Raw genomic sequence first — 17,276 nt, 5'->3', positions numbered from 1 at the left:
TTCTCTCTCTCTCTCTCTCTCTCTCTCTCTCTCTCTCTCTCTCTCTCTCTTCTCTCTCTCTCTCTCTCTCTCTCTCTCTCTCTCTCTCTCTCTCTCTCTCTCTCTCTGTGAACAGACCAAACTTGAGCATCATAAGCATCAAAATAAAAGGGACAAAGGATGTGAGTTTTGTGCAACCCAAAGGGGGAAAAAAAAAAAAAAGCCATGAAACAAATCCAATTTTTTATTTGATAAATTTTCATATAGAGCTAAGTCGGCACCAAAATCAAAGGTTGTTGGCTGGAGAAAATCGGTGCTTGAGGATACCAAAAAGGAGTTAAAGATCTCTATTCTCTCAAGGGAAGCCAAGAAAATACAATTGTGTAAGGTCGGTGTGAGATTACCATCCTTACCCTTATACCCAACCTTCTATTGGGAGGAACCAAATTTGACCACTCTTGCCAAGAATGATAAAATCCCAAGCACAACACTCACATCATTTGTTCTTTTTGTTTTGATGTCTCTGATAGTCTGATGCTCAAGTTTGGTCCGTTTGAAAAGAGAGATTAAGAGAGAAAAGATGTGAAGTGATGGAGAGAGAGACGAAACAAGAGAGAGAATTCTGTGGCTTATTTTTTGGCCTTTGGATTGTTTTGTTTTCACGTGGCATTCATCCATATTAAAACAGGAGACAACTGGAGAATAACAAACGGGAGAGGACCCCTCCCAATCTCTCCAACCCAACTAGGGTTGTCTAAAGACCCACCCAACTGACCGAACCAATCCGACCCACAACTGATCCTATGCCTGCAGTGGTTGCCAACGGCCAATGGATGTCCCCTTTTAAAACCTAGCAACAACAAGTTAAGTGTCGAGTCTTTCCCTCCAAAATTCAATCCGACCTAAGATTGACTATGTTGCTTGAAAGATTAAGTAATTATTCATATTATCAATTGAAAATGAGATGCTAACAAAACTTGAATACAAAAATTTCATAATGAATTATACTTCTCAAAAATGAAGAAAAATAGGTTCTAGATTAAAAAATATATATCATAAGAAGTTAAATATATATTTTTTAATTGATATTCATATAAAAGGAAAATAACTTACTAACCATTTTCGTCTTTGACCTCAAATTGTATCAAGTCAATTGCCCTATCAAAACGTTCCCACGTGTTGACGTTCTTAACACAAAAATTATAAGAAGTAAAGATAAAGGCACAGTTATTGTTATGGGAAAAATGGTTTTACAAATAAAAGATTAGCAAAATTGACGACCTAATGTTTAAGATATGTAAACCTAAATCGTTTCGAACTTTTGATCAATAATTGTCTTTCTCATGGTATTCATTTGTAATAAATAGATTAGCTAGGTACAATTTGATGTGTGAAGAGGCCCCATTATCCGTGTACCATGTTTCATCACTGAAAAATTCTCCAGATGTTGTAACTAAACTGAGAGGTTGCAAGTGTCTTTTTTGGTACCCTCCCTTCATGTGCATGGTCCATTTGATGGTAAGATTTGATGGTAGAGTGACCAAATCTATGAAAACTTATCCTCTTGTTAAGTTGCAGACGTGGAGTCTCGTTTAGGACTTCAATCTGGACATGCTTTGAATAGTTGAGAGCCAGCACAATCATTATAGATTTATGAGAGCAATATTCATAGTTGCTACTAGTTTCAATTAAAAAAAAATAACTGATTAGTTTTTGGCTTCAAGAGAAAACAAGAAAATGGAGATTCCAACTAGTGCCTTCCACTGCATGAGTTTTAATTTACAATCTATAAATCATCATAAATCTAATTAATATTAGTCAAACCTTAAGCCTCCTCCTTTACAAGAGAAGTATCATTAGTCTACTACCTAAGTATTTGTTTTACATTTATCTTATCATTTGTTTGGATTTATCTCCATTGATTTATTGGGTTAAAAAATAAAGATGAATAAAAGTCTATGCATAAAAGAATTAAAGTGAGACTTTAGAAAGTTATATTTAAAAAAAATAAGATGAATAAGTTGGAAACAAAACTCTAACAAACGAATGAACAAACCAAATTCAAAATAGTCTAAGCTTCTCATTTCTATTTGATATATAATAATTTGATTCATCATTTATTGCTTTTGTTTTTCTTACAACACATGGTAACTAGAGGGGATTCAAATTCAGGTTTTTCAGGCTGGTCAACATTCTGCTACATATGTTGTTTAGCATATTTGAAATTTATTCCAAAAGCTTCATTCATTGGAAGCTTCTTAGTCTCATTCTTATTGTTATTATATAGCTAATTAATGCATGGAATTGCTTATGCTGGGCTAAGATATCGCCTTGCAATGTTCCCACCTGCACCATTAGGATAAAACCCACCAGGCTTGTTCTCACTACCAGTTCCATACACTATCCTTAAGATCTCAGGTGGTGTCCGAGCATACGAAAGGGAATCTGTATTAGCTGAAAGGATGTTACTGTTTGTACGATTCTCTGCACCAAGGGATTGAGGTACTATTATGCCTTCATCTTTGATACCACAATTGGCTAGTCTATTTTTAAGCTCAGCAGTACGGTTAACGAACTCGGCCACGGTTTTTCCATATGGCAGCACTATTTCGTTGGCTCTCTCATAAAGTAATGTTCGTATAACTGCATCTTGTCCAGCCTCCACTCCTAGAAGCCCAGCAACCAACTACCAAAACAGATAAAAGGGATACGACAATTGATTAATTAATTGATACTTTATATTTTTAATCATATTTTATTTACTTGTAGCTGTATTTTATGTTTATTTTAAGTTTTCAAAATAAATAACTACTATCAAAATACATGTTAAAGGATTTTTTTCAAGGAAAAATTATATGCCGTGTAAACATGTATGCAAAGTATTTCCAGGATGTTTGTCACGAACATTTTAAAGGATTTTGGAGTGTTTTGTGCTTTTACAGTTCTACCATAATATAAGTATATATGAAGGAGTAATTAGATTTTGTGGGGGGAAGATGTGAGTTCTTACACTTCGTAAATTAATGTTTGAAAGAGCTGGAAGGGTGCCAACATAACCCGTAAGTCCTACTTAAGGGATCATATTGCTCGCTATCAAGAAATTGATTGTGTTAAGATAAGGGTCAAATGTCACAAATGGAGTGATCAAATTGAAACCAAGAGCTTGGTTGATAAAATTTGCGAAATTCTGAGCGCTGAGATCCAACTGAGGCCTTGGAATTCCACCTGTTGCGCTAATAATAGCCCTGAAAAGTTATGTTTAGAGAGCATCAATGAGATTAGGCAATATATATATGGAGCAATTTCTTTACTATGGAACAATTACAACAAGAGGGAGTGATGAAATTCCAATTATAAACATGACTGTATTATTATTTTTTAGTACCTAAGATGGCCAATTTCTTGATAACCAAATTCCTCGATGATCTGAGCAGCAAGAGGGTTAAGAATGGCCCTCCTGGCACCAATGGGAGGCGGACCACCCTTAGCAAAAGATGGAGCGAAACTGTCAAGTCCTCGACCAAGTGCACCATTCAAGAAAAATTCAGCTTCTAGGAATTCAAGGTTAAGAGAAAATTCAATCCGATCAATATCAGTGGCTTGAATTGGTCCGCAGTTGGTGGGAGCACCCATGACCAGGCTAACTTCTAGTGTAAGAATAAAGAGAAAGGCGCAGAAGAGAGATGGTCTAGCCATTGTGAGATCAGTGTGTGTATCTAATTAGCAAAATATATAGCTCAAGTGATTTATGATACGTGCATGTGCATGAGGCAGCGATTACTACCTTTTATAGAGAGGGAGAGAGGGCATGTTAATTGATCACACAGTTAAGGTTCCGGCGTCACTTGAACACAAAAGTCAGTCTCAAATTACCTTATTGTAAGGGAAAATTATTCTATTATCTCAAGCTAGAGTATGGGAATAACGTGAGTCCACATCTCCACCCTAAGAGCACTAGCATTAGGGGTGTAAAAACTCCCTAGTTGCTATTTTACAATCTAGATCTTTAAAAACATGCTACATCTAGGGTAGGGGTGGCAAAATAAACCCAAACCCATTTGCCCACCCAAACCCACCCATTCTACTTAAGCCCAAACCCACCCAATTATTAATCGGGTTAAATGGACATCAACCTAATTAGACCCCATAATAATTGGGTTTTAACTTAAAACCCACTCAACCCCATTAAACCCAATATCAATTAACCCAAACTCAACCGGTCAACCCAGCCCTTCCCACCCCCAAAAAAAAAAAAAAAAAACCCAGCACTCACCTCAGACGTTTCAGGTTAGGTTTTCATTTTCCCCTTCATTTTCTTGGCCTCCAATCACGTTTCAGGGTTAGGTTTTCATTTTCCCCCTCACTTTCTCGGCCTCCAATCACTCATCGGTAAGCTTCGAATCTCAGATTTGGACCTTCTAGTTCGACAACCAGTCCAAACCCAAACAAGGTGCGGCGTTGACATCAATTGACAGCATTTTTCTCTCCACAAGGTCTACACCTTCGACACCGTCGAAGATTTCTGGTGGTACCTTTCTAACCTTCCTCAATTCCCTGATTTATTCATGTTTTTGTGTCTATTACTATGATTCTTGATCTGGGTTCCTCTTCATCTTTGCCCTCTTTCGTTTTTGTATGTGTTAAGGATAGAAATATAGCTTGCTTTTCGAGGCTTTTCATTTTTTTTTTTTAAGATCTAGAGCAATAGTGGGTTTTGTATTAATTTCGATTGCTTGAACCTTTTTTTTGGTAATTTAAATCTGTGAAAGTAGTTAGTAGATGTCAAATTTCTTTCACATTTCCAAATTTTATAGATATGTAAATGCATTACAAGGTATGAGTTTGCTTGCTAACAGGGTTTAAAATTACAGCGTGTATATACTTAAAAATGAATTAGAAACTTGACTTGCAATGCCAATGTGGGCACCAACCCCATGATATAATAATTAAATTGAAGTTTTCTAACTTGTTTGAAGAGATTTTAACTCATTAGGGTAGTAATGCTACACAGCATTAAGGATATATTTACACTACTATTTGAGTATGGAAATCCCGCTCTTACGCTACCATAGTGTATCATTAGATCAAATTTCAAACACTAGGGGAAAAAGCCTTTAACATTTCAAGCAGCACAAGTCTTTGTTGTTTTCTGGGTATTGTTTTCATTCAGTAAGAGAAAATGGAGAAACCCTTTTGATAGAATTAGGTGTTGTTCACTGGAACAAGGGTTGCAGCCGCCATGGGGGCTGAAGCCGAAGCCGAAACCGTCCAAAATGGAGGTTGTGGAGAGGAAAGGGGCGGTTTTGGAAGAACCCCAGATGAGAAAACAGCCCAGTTCTAGGATTTGTAGTCAGATAGAGAAGTTGGTTTTCAATAAGAGGTACAGAGAAGCACTTGAATTGTTTGAGATTTTGGAGTTTGAGGGTGGTTTTGAATTGGAATCTAGCACCTATGATGCGTTGATTAGCGCTTGCATAGGTTTGAATTCGATTAGAGGGGTGAAAAGGGTGTCTAGTTTTATGAGTAGTAATGGGTTTGAGTTGGATTTGTATATGAGGAACAGGGTGCTGCTTATGCATGTCAAAAGTTAAGGCGTACTAGGTACTCGGTGAAGTAAGACTCGATCCTTTCCTTGTTGTTGTTGTTAATGTTAATGTTGCTGCTGTTGTAGCTTCTTGTTGTTGTTGTTGTGCTTTATTATGCTATGTAAAAGTATATTATGTAGATGTTCTCTGCATTTTGTTCAATGCTTCTCGCTTAAGTTAGTATTTTATATAATCTGCACCAATTTGCTGGTAGTTTAGTCTTTTAACTAATGAAAAGAGGATTGATTTCTCCTATGGAAGACTAAATGATTTAGTTTTTAGTTTAAATTTGGCTGCATGCTTAATCATATAAGGATCTGGTTTCAATTGCTTTCTCCAAAAGTTATACATGCTCCCAAAGTTTAACTGACATGTTGTTTGGCATTTTCTGTTTTAACCTATAATTATTTATTTGTAGATTAAGAACTTGTAAGTTGTAACACAGCACAAGCAACATTGTTTAATCTATAATTCTTTATGCCACATTATTTGAGTGGTCAGGTTTTAGAATGGTTCAAAATGCTGAATTTTTTTTTTTGGTTGGTTTTGTTTTCCTTTACATTTTAGATATGGATTCAATGAATGAAGAAAATGATGAGTATGGTGATACTGTTTCAAGTGCTTCAAAAAGAATGAGATGTAAGACTTCTTCTGTATGGTCGGATTTTGAAATATTACCTAAAGGTTCTAATGGGAAAGAGAGGGCAAGGTGTAAAAAATGTCAAAATTCTTTTGTTGCCTGTTCTAATGGCACTACTTCTTTGTTGCATCATAGAGCAAAATGCCATGAGGTTGACAATGAAATTGTGTCTCGTCAGCCTTTAGATCAAGCTACGTATAGGGAAATGGTTGCATTGGCAATTATTAGGCACAACTATCCATTCTCATTTGTAGAACATGAGAACAATATGTTGCTTCATTGTTATTTGAATCCTGATGTTAAGACTATATGTAGGAACACTGCAAAATCGGATGTGATAAAAATATACAGGAGAGAAAAGGAAAATTTGAAACATGATTTAAAGTCAATTACTGGGAGGTTTTGCTTAACATCAGATTTATGGTCTTCACCTAACACTTATGAGTACATGGTTCTTACAACACATTATGTTGATGAACACTGGGTGTTGCAGAAGAAAGTTTTGAGTTTTTGTCATGTGCTACCTCCACGTGGTGGTGTTATATTGGCAGAGAGGTTGTTAGGTTTACTGAAAGAGTGGGACATTGAGAAGAGGGTATTCACCATTACTTTAGATAATGTTTCATATAATGATACTTTGGTGAGTCATTTAAAGAGACACCCTTCTTTTAGACCTTATTTACCTTATGGTGGTGAGTTCTTTCACGTGCATTGTGGTGCACACATATTAAACCTTATCGTACAAGATGGATTAAAAGTCATAAATGAGGTTGTGTATAATTTACGTGAAAGTGTTAAATATGTGAGAGGTTTGGATCATAGGAAGTTAAGGTTTGCTCAATGTCTTTCAAAGCTTCCTTTTTTGACAAGTAAGAAAGTACGCCAAGATGTCCCAACAAGATGGAACTCAACATACTTGATGATTGAGACTTGTCTTAAGTATCGAGATGCATTTTCTCACTTGAGTAGGATTGATAAACACTTTCTCAATTGCCCTTCAGAGGAGGAATGGGATAGGGAGGAGAAGATAGCAAGGGTTTTGGAACCATTTTATGATATCACTAAGCTTTTCTTTGGGACAAACTACCCCACAGCCAACTTGTATTTCCATTGTTTTTGGAAGATTCAGTTGCGTATTATGGAACAGTTGGAAGATGATGATACGATAATTAGAGCAATGGCAAAAGAAATGAAAGAAAAGTTTGATAAATACTGGGAGTATTACAGTCCTGTGCTATCATTTGCTGTCATTTTGGATCCTAGATACAAGTTGCAATGTGTAGAATTTTGTTATAGCAAGTTGTATAAGCAGGAAGTAATATCTATGGTAGTGAATCTTCGTGATACATTGTATGGCATCTTTGAGGAATATAAGAATTCTACTAGTGATATCTGCAATATGGATGAAGTAGCATCCAGTAGTGGTGGAGTGCAAGGTCGTTATGTTAGGCATGATGATTTATCTGGTTTTGAGACATATAAGAGTCAACTTATTGACTCAGATTCAAGCAAGTCACAATTGGATTTATACTTGGAAGAGGCTCGATTTGACTATAAGTTGCATGAGGATTTGAATGTTATGGGGTATTGGAAGTCTCACAGTAATCGTTTCCCAGAACTTTCCATGATGGCACATGATATTTTGAGCATTCCCATTACTACTGTTGCCTCGGAGTCTGCATTCAGCATTGGTGGCCGCATTCTTGATAAGTTTCGCAGTTCTCTTTTGCTACAAACTGCAAAAGCTTTGTTATGTGCTCGTGATTGGCTATATGGAGTACCAGGTATATCATATTTTTTATCACTTATGCGCTTGCAATATTCATTAATCTGTATTTGATGTACTAATAAATGCTTTGCTTTCCTTTTTCAGTTGTGCATGATTTTGAGGGAGAAAGCCTTGTGGAGGATTTTGGCAACTTGTGCGTATCTCAATCTAGTTCATATGTTGATGAGGATTAGGTGAAAGGACGCTATTTTAAGGTAAATTTTTCTGTTGTTTGTATAATTTTTCTATAGGTTTTGGTAGTGGGAGCTAATTGTTCTTGTTTTAATTATTATGCCTTCTGAGATTTCTTAAATATAGGTCCATTATGTGTGATTTTGTGAATTTTGAATGCAGATGGCCATTGCTTCCATTGTTCACCTCTATGTATTTCCGGCAAAACCTTATGAGCTAATGGGGACTGCTTCACTGAAAATATTTCAGTTCTTGGAGACTATTTTGCTGACTGTCCTTTTGAGTTTGATGTGATGTTTAAGTTATTTATTTTTCATAAAGTCAGTGTTAATTAATATCTCTAGTCATATTTGATTTATTCATAGACATTTTTTCTTGTACATTTTCCAGAAATTGGACAGAGAAATTGCTCAGTTTGTTGGCTTATAGTTTGGTCATTTCTGAGTGTTTGTTTCCAACATTATCTAGAACATGTAAGAATTATGGCAGGACATCTTTTGCTTCATGTTTTGACTTCCGTCATCTAATGAAAATTTTCCTTGGTTTGGTAACTTTGGTTTATTTTTGGGCAGAAAATTTATTTATTTATTTATGGTAATTATGCAGAACATTGATCTACTCTCTTACCTTTCCTTGTAAAACAGGATCTATAAAATCTTCCTAGTTTGGTCTTATAATTGCTTTTTTTTTTTTCTCGTTAAATTTATTGTATGATTGCAAACCATACATGGTGAGTAATTGAAATTGAGGAATAAAGATTGACAAGCATTATCCAGTGGAATGAATTGATTGCTTGAAAAAGTGATATTTTTTTTTGATAGTAGTAGATGTTTCTCAAAACATTTATCTTCATCCCATTTTCCATAAAGCCGAAAGGCCTTTGTAATAGAAAATTATTAGTGACATGCATTACTAGGAAACTTTCTTCTCTCGCTCAAGGCCTTTCTCACTTGAATCTTTTTGTAGAAAGAATCATTTGAGTGGGATCACTTTTATTCAAGTCTCAAACCTCACAGTTTTGTATACCTTTGGATTGAAATAACAAAGTTGTGGGAGTTGGGTCCTGAATATAGTAATGATACACCATCTAAGATAGAATCATAATACAATGTATAGTAATGATACACCATCTAAGATAGAATTTGCTTTTCGTAAAAAGGACCAGAATTAAATTAATGAGAATGACACAATGTGATAGTTTAGTGGAACATTGTCGCCTAATTTTTTTGATCTTGTATATTTTATTTTAAATTTTAGATCTATCAATTTTTTAAAGAACCTTTAAAATGAATAAAATGATAGAATTACAAATTTTTTTTACAAGTTGTATTTTGGTCATTTTTTGGGTTTCAGGGGTATTTTGGTCATTTTCTGGGTTTCAGGGGTATTTTGGTAACTTTTGGGTTTTGGGGGTATTTTGGTCATTTTTGGGTTTCGGGGGTATTTTGGTAATTTTTGGGCTTCGGGAGTGTTTTGGTTATTTTTTGGGTTTTGAGGGTATTTTGGTCATTTTTGTGTTTCGGGGGTATTTTTGTCATTTTATGGGTTTTAGGGGTATTTTGGTAATTTTTGGGTTTCGGGGGTATTTTGGTCATTTTCTGGGTTTCGGGGGGTATTTTGGTCATTTTTGGGTTTTGGGGGTATTTTGGTCATTTTAAATGGGTAAATGGGTTTTACATGCCCAACCCAATTATGCCCACCCCAAACCCACCCATTTGCCACCCCTAATCCAGGGGTAGTATCTAAAAATTTAGGGAAAAATGCTCATACACCCCCTAAACTTTCAACCACTGGCCAAAAGACCCCCTCAACTTTTATAATGGCCAATTTACTCCTTAAACTATTCACACTTGTCAAATTAATACATCTGTTAGTTTGGTGTTAGAAAACTAACGTTTAAATCACGTGAGAAGCACACAAAAATTACAAAGGTGAATCAGCTTAGTTGGGAGGGAAATAATTATAAAAAGCCAGTTTAGAGAGAGGAAGTCGATAGACTGTGGAACCAAAATCTTGAACTGCCATGATAGCCTTCTCTCCAATGTCGGAGTTTTTGTCCTGCAATCGCCTTGCTACTGGTATGCTTTTTTTTTTCTTTTTTTTTTTCCTACTCTCTGCTTTTCTAATCTCAATCTCCATGTGCGAATTTTTCCAATTTTTTTTGTTTGGTTTAATATTCGGGCTTACCCTTTGCAGTTTACACAAATCCCATCAAGAAGCAATAACCAATAGGTCCGATAGATAAATATGATTTTTTTCGAAGGACATGACTTCAAGCTATTCATGTTCATTTACCTTCCGAAACTTAAAATTATTAAAGTTTTATCTGCATATGTATATATTTTCTGGAAGGATGAAAATGAAATATGGATGTGTGGCCTAGCCACGGGTACTGCCAAACTTCTTGTTTTCATCCCAGCATTTGGGGTGACCGTTTCCACACATATGCTTCTGAGTTCATTAAGTTGTCCCTTTGAATGTGTGCATGATATTTATGTAAAAAAAAAAATAAAAAAAATGAAGAAGAAGAAGACTGCATGTACACAGCCTGAATGTTTAATTTTATGCCTACGCAAATGTAAAGTAACGCATATTTTTGTTGTTTCAAATACGTAACCTCACAATCAACTGAATTAAGCCGTAACATCACTTAAAATTGGGTGTAAAAGATCCATTCATTACAAAAGGTCTAGATTTTTATTTGAGCATATCATCTTCAACTGATGATACAAACGAAGATGCTATTCATTGATTTAATTGTTTTTGTAGGAAATTGAGGACATTTTAAAGCTACAAGTTCAGGAAATAAAGGAAGAGGTGAGGAGAATGCTAATATCAACAGTTGAGAAGCCCTCACAAAAACTAAACTTGATTGATAGACTCCAGCACTTGGGTGTCTTACCTCTATGAAAATGAGATTGAAGAAACTTTGCAACAATTGCCTAGGACGCTATATGATCGTGATGAGCAAGAAAATGCAGATCTTGAAACACTTGGATAAGTGTAAACTGCAAAGGGTAAGCCCGAATATTAAACCAAACAAAAAAAATTGGAAAAATTCGCACATGGAGATTGAGATTAGAAAAGCAGAGAGTAGGAAAAAAAAAAAAAAAAGCATACCAGTGGCAAGGCGATTGCAGGACAAAAACTCCGACACTAAAGAAAAGGCTATCATGGCAGTTCAAGATTTTGGTTCCACAGTCTATCGTCTTCCTCTCTCTAAACTGGCTTTTTATTTCCCTCCCAACTAAGCTAATTCACCTTTGTAATTTTTGTGTGCTTCTCACGTGATTTAAACGTTAGTTTTCTAACACCAAACTAACAGATGTATTAATTTGGCAATTGTGAATAGTTTAAGGAGTAAATTGGCCATTATAAAAGTTGAGGGGGTCTTTTGGCCAGTGGTTGAAAGTTTAGGGGGTGTATGAGCATTTTTCCCAAAAATTTATACCATCTGTGAATAGTAAGGTTGTATGTATACAACCCTACTATTCATGGGTTGTAAAAATAAAAATTAATATTTTAATGGAGAGAGAGGAAAAGTGGGGAGAAAGAGATGGGAGAGGAGAGAGAATTGATTTATTTATATTATTTGTTGGTATAATTTATATTATTTTAATGAGTCGAATGTAAAAATAGAAACTGAGATGTTGGATGAGTTGTAAAATGGGATGGTAAAATAAATAAAGTAGACTTTGAGGATGTATAATAGACACTTTTTTGCATCCCTGGATGCTAATGCTCTTAGACATGTGGAAAAACAGTCCCAATATTAATCATCACCACTGACTTTAACTTAAAGTTCTCATAATTCTCTGGTTTTTCTTGCCCAGTTTTGTACATATAAGTGCTGTACGTGTATTTCTACTTGAATGAGTCTATATATTAAGTGAAATTCCATTGTCAAAGTTTTAAGAAATTTAAAATTATTATTCTAATTAAATTTTATTATAAAATGTTCAAAAACTTATAAAATAATTTAATATTTACTTTAAATCTCACACACATACACATACATTTCGTTTCTAAATATTATGGTTGCACTATTTGAAGGTTCTCTCCTATTTTCTTTAGGGTAAATTGAAAATTACACCCTTAAAATTTGTTGGTATTTAGATTTTACACCATAAAATTCAAGAATTTGGATTTTACCCGCTAAAATTTGAGGGTGTTTGGATTTGACACCCTGACATTTCAGAATATGGATTTTAGGGAGTAAAATCCAAACATTCTAAAACTTCAAGGGGTAAAATCCAAATTCTGAAATTTCAGAGTGTAAAATTTAACACCCCCAAACTTTGGAGTGTAATTTTTTATTTACCATTTTCTTTATATATATATATATATATATATATATATATATTCCTAGTTTTACTCCTTATGTCATGTGGCGGTATGAGTATATTAAAATCATTATCATATTTCATTTTAAATGAAATTTTATTTCCCAATTCCTTAGAAATTTAATAATATTACTTCACATTTTCAAAAAGAAAAAAATTAAAAGAGTTTTCTTATTTATTATAATTATTTTATTAAACTATTATATTTTTTGATATTTGGATATTTCATTTATTATAATAATTGGTTTTGATAAAATACTGTTAACTTTGAATAATAAAATAAAATAAAAATATTAGAGTAATACTGTTAGCTTCCCAAGAAAATTAAAAATATTATTCCAATTATAATTTTTCTATAGCTCGTGGCCACCTTTGCTCTACCCCTGGTGTATAGTATATAATAAAAAACAATTAAGAGATTTTTTTTATCCCCTTGATTACAAAAAGTAGTGGAGAATTGTGTGAATTTGAATCCAAGTTCTCCCCATAAGGATAATAAAATTATACTAAGGGTCTGTTTGAGATTCGCTTATTTTGTTGAAACTGAAATTTTTTTGCTGAAACTACTGTAGATAAAGGTAAAAGTTAGCTAAAATAGTACAGTGAGACCCATGAATAGTATCAAAAAGTGTAGTGGGATAATGTATAGTAGAAAAAATAAGCTGAATAGTAAAATAAGCTGGTAAAAAATAAGCTATCCAAACGGACATTAAGTCATAAAATTTCACTACTAAGTCATAAAGCTCTTGACATTTTTTAAAAGAAAAAACAATAATGAAAGACTTTTGTTTCGACTTTTGAGAACAACGTCCTTTATATATGAGTGATTCTTGGTACCCTCAGAGCACAAAGAACATTACTTTTTCATTTCACATTCATGGTAGAGTCTACTCATTAAATTCATGGTAGAATCTATTATAAATGTAAGAGAATAAAACACTATTTCATTGTACTCTAAAAGTAACTAAAAAAATTTTCCCTTCATATATAGAGTCTAGCTCAAAGTGGCCATCACTTTAACATATAAAAAGTAATGTCAAGTATTGTGTTGATCCGGTTAAAATAATAGCTAGAGTTTCTCTAGCAGAATGGCATGATAAAGGTGTTGAAAATTGGAAAGGTTTGATCCAAGCTATGTAATTTAAAAATGGAAAAGTGATACTACGTATATAATATTTTCACAATATTTTAATAATATATTCTAGATGATAAGTTGTTACTAATTCTAATTTAAATTTACTATTAAAATTACTTTTTTCCACACTTGTAATAGTCAATAATAACTTGTCATTTAAAGTGTGTTATGAAAATATTGTAAAAATGTTATAGACATAATATTTCTCTTAAAAATTTGAAATAAAAATGATGGCAGCGGTTATTGTTGGCCATCATTACACAATAAATAACCCATGCATTTTTGCATGCTAGAGTAACTCTAGCTATGCTTTAATTGGATAACCCCAAAATTAGGAAAACTTTATTAATTGGATAACCCCAAAATTAGGAAAAGAGGCGATTCCTGATTTATCCTCCTATTAAAGTCCCGATTTATCCTCCTATTAAAGTCCGACCGATGACATAAAATATAATAGGATTTCATTAACAAATTTTTTTAAAGAGATTTGTGGGGCCAGAGAATTTGTGACCCTGGCCCACTTTACATTAGGGCCCAAGGCCCGAACCGAGGAGGGATATAGCCGAGGACATACAATGAAAGTCCAAATAGTCTTGAGACATAGCCGAGGATGATTCTGTCCTCGGCATCCCCAAGGCACTCCTAAAAGAAAGGGCAAGAACAGTATAGGAACAGTTTTGGGAAAAACCGGACACATCCACGTTGATGGAGAAAGGACCCCTAGACAATATGGCGACAAAGGACAAAGGAAAGGCTGCCATTACTGCAATTAAATACTCTGCGCCAGACAGAGCAAAACTTTTCAGTTTTTACAACCACCTCCAATCACTTTGGGTATGGGCTGATGGGACAAGTATTAGCCTGGAAAGCTGAACCTACACGTGGACGTTGGAGGAAGAGTAAAGGCTAATATAATAAGCAATCAAAAAAGAGGACTGGGAAAAAAGGCTAAGAACCAGAGCCTCCCAGGCCATGCCGAGGAGAAAGGCTTCTTGAGTAAACATGGTTCACCTCTGTATGAGTACCATGACTAACCACCGTCTGGTAACTAAGACCTAGCCTTTCAAGCCCACGCTCTACAAATTTTATTGTTTGGACCTTTAACGTGCTAACCCAACATCATTTTGGGGTCGTTACAAATTGAGTCCTTACAAGATTGATTTAGAAAATATATTTAGAAATTTTTTATAGAAAAAAATTGATTTTATTAATGATTTTTCAAAACGCAGTGGTTAAAATATATTTAATACTTTATTAAATAAGTTTTTTTATACCCTTTTCAAAAAGTAAAGTCAAATATGGTAAAAAAAAGGTCAAATTAATAACTATATACATATATCCAAAAAAGCACATATAATCACAATGAATTTGTGTGTATAAGCCAATGAATCATTAACATGTGTATTTTATTTTAGAAAAAAAGTTAGTGGATGCCTTAAGAGTAGGGATGGCAATGGGGCGGGGCAGGACGGAGCCGAAGGATGGAGTCTTTGTCCCTGCCCCACATGTTTTTGTTTTACCCCATCCCTGCCCTGCGCTTGCATGACGGAAAAACTTTCTCACCCCATCCCCACCCCTTGGGGCTCGGCGAAGCCCTGCCCCAACCCGTAAAACTCTACTTTTTGTTAATTTTCCCTACAACTAGTACAATTTTTTTAATGAAACCTATTTCATTAATAAAAATATACTTGAAATTACAACTAAATTTATTCCATCAAATCAAATCAATTTTTAGAAAAAATTGAATAATATATCCAAGTGTTTAACAAGACAATCACACAAAAAAAAAAAAAAAACTTATAGTATATCACATAACAAAATAAAGGAAGAGAACAACATTGGGTAGAATAAAATAAACTAGTATTGATATGTTTATTTAAATAGTAGGGTTTTAGGGTATGAAAAATTTACAATTATAACCCTTATCAATGCGGGGCGAGGTGGAGATAGGGAGGGGCGGGGCGGGTTGGGTCTAAAAAGTCTAATCTCATCCCCGCCCCATGGTGCGGGGTTAAAATTTTGCCCCATTCCCGCCTCACCACTTTTGCAGGGTGGGGAAAACCCGCGTGGGGCGAAGTGAGGAGGGACGGGCAAAATTGCCATCCCTACTTAAGAGTATTGATTTTTTAATAGTTTTTTTTTTAATTTTTTTTTTATTTTCCATAAAAATTGTATCAAAACTTTTTTTAAAATGTTTATTAGCAAATATTTTATGAGTGCTAATCAACCGGATCATTTTGTGAAAGTGTTCATTATAGATCATAATTGAACATTAATTTTTAACCTATACCCTTGGGGAACTTGTTAATAACACCCTAATATAATATAGTTAAGAATTAGTTTTTGATAATTAAACTAATTATAGCTGTAAGGACGCGATTCGTGGCGGACCGTAACAGTGTCGGGTTCGCACGTGAAAAGGCCCCTAACAACATCATTTGTAGAGCGTGGGTTTGGAAGGCTAGGCCTTGATCGATAGGCGGTGGGTTTTTCGCGGTGTTCGTACTAGTTTAAGTTTTCCTACACCCCTAGAGTCTTTCTCCTGGAGGTGGGCTGAGAGGCTCTGGTTTTTGGCCATTTTTCCCAACCTCTCCATTGGTACACCTTCCTTTTTATTATATAGTCCGTCTTGGTTGATCCTGACCCTCCACTTGTAGGTCAGGCAGGAGTTTATTTCTGTATCCATCCCATCAACCGTCCCGTCTAACTTTCTATTAGTTGCATGGATCGACGTTTGCACCGCCCAAACGTCTTTTCTCATTAACCAGCTCTGGGTATTGGCAGGTGCATTTACTAAAGGGGGTGGGACGCACTTTCCTTGGTCCGAGTTCACACCCTGCTTCCCTTTGGGCCCCATTCCGTTCACATCCCCTTGAGGGGGCTGTTCGGGGATTGCCTACACCAGGGTGTTGGTCTTCCTGTTGAAGCTAGGGAATGCCGAGGACAGGGTAAGTTCTCAGCCGTTCCCCTTGCTACCTCGGCCACTGATCATTCGTCCTCGGCAAGGTACCTCCTCGGCACGGGCCCTGGGCCCAGATAGAGTTTGGGCCGGATTGCAGAACTCTCGGACCCACAATAGCCCCTCAAAATCCTGCTATCCGTCCTTTCGGACGGATAGGAGGGTTTTGATGACATCATGGATCTGCCAATGCCTATCAATCCTTGTCATCTAGCGATTCCTGAGGTTTTTCACCTACCCAAGGCACGTTCCTAGAGCCATTGGAAGGCAAAACGTGGCCTCATTAAATACGGGCGGCTTGGTGCTTCCCACATTCAACGGTGTGATGGAAATCGAACGGTGGTGATCTCCTGGCCTCTTTGGGCGGGAAAAAGGGCGTGCAGTTTATCCTAGAAAGTATAAAAGATTTTTTGGAGATGGATCTGTCTCTCCAGTTCCATACTTAAGAGTTTTAGTGCGTGTATCCAGGGTTCATCCGAACTTCCGCCCAAATTCAAGTCTATCTCAAGCACATATAGCCCATCCAAAGCGTAATTCTCTTTTTATGTAAGTTCCCTACCTCTATTAACTCACGTTTTTTCTTTTCTGGATTTATTTCTCTTTGGCTCCCTTTCTTTTCCGTCGCGGGTTAGGTTTGTTTTAATAAATGGCGAAGGCGGCTAAATTGAGATTGAG

The 17,276-nt window shown here is 35.5% G+C and overlaps 1 protein-coding gene and 1 pseudogene across 1 annotated transcript; one reads left to right on the top strand and one right to left on the bottom strand.

Annotated features, from left to right (window-relative positions):
- Positions 1-2,287: 2,287 nt before the first annotated feature.
- LOC115969785 lies at positions 2,288-3,675 on the bottom strand (annotated as a pseudogene).
- Positions 3,676-4,248: 573 nt separating this feature from the next.
- On the top strand, positions 4,249-8,725 carry LOC115970960 (zinc finger BED domain-containing protein RICESLEEPER 2-like). Its single transcript, XM_031090605.1, has 4 exons — positions 4,249-4,507; positions 6,132-7,988; positions 8,078-8,187; positions 8,327-8,725. The coding sequence occupies exons 2-3, from the start codon at positions 6,134-6,136 to the stop codon at positions 8,164-8,166; spliced, it is 1,944 nt and encodes a 647-aa protein (XP_030946465.1). The 5' UTR covers positions 4,249-4,507; positions 6,132-6,133; the 3' UTR covers positions 8,167-8,187; positions 8,327-8,725.
- Positions 8,726-17,276: the final 8,551 nt, after the last annotated feature.

Source organism: Quercus lobata, chromosome 12 (genome assembly GCF_001633185.2).
Source record: "Quercus lobata isolate SW786 chromosome 12, ValleyOak3.0 Primary Assembly, whole genome shotgun sequence".
Classification (NCBI taxonomy): domain Eukaryota; kingdom Viridiplantae; phylum Streptophyta; class Magnoliopsida; order Fagales; family Fagaceae; genus Quercus; species Quercus lobata.
This window is presented reverse-complemented; position numbering and strand designations above follow the sequence as displayed.

Excerpts from the sequence above, each read along its gene's own strand:
- LOC115970960 (XM_031090605.1), top strand. The coding sequence starts at position 6,134 with ATGGATTCAATGAATGAAGAAAATGATGAGTATGGTGATACTGTTTCA. Across the intron at positions 7,989-8,077 it reads TTGGCTATATGGAGTACCAG|TTGTGCATGATTTTGAGGGA; the intron begins GTATATCATATT and ends TTCCTTTTTCAG.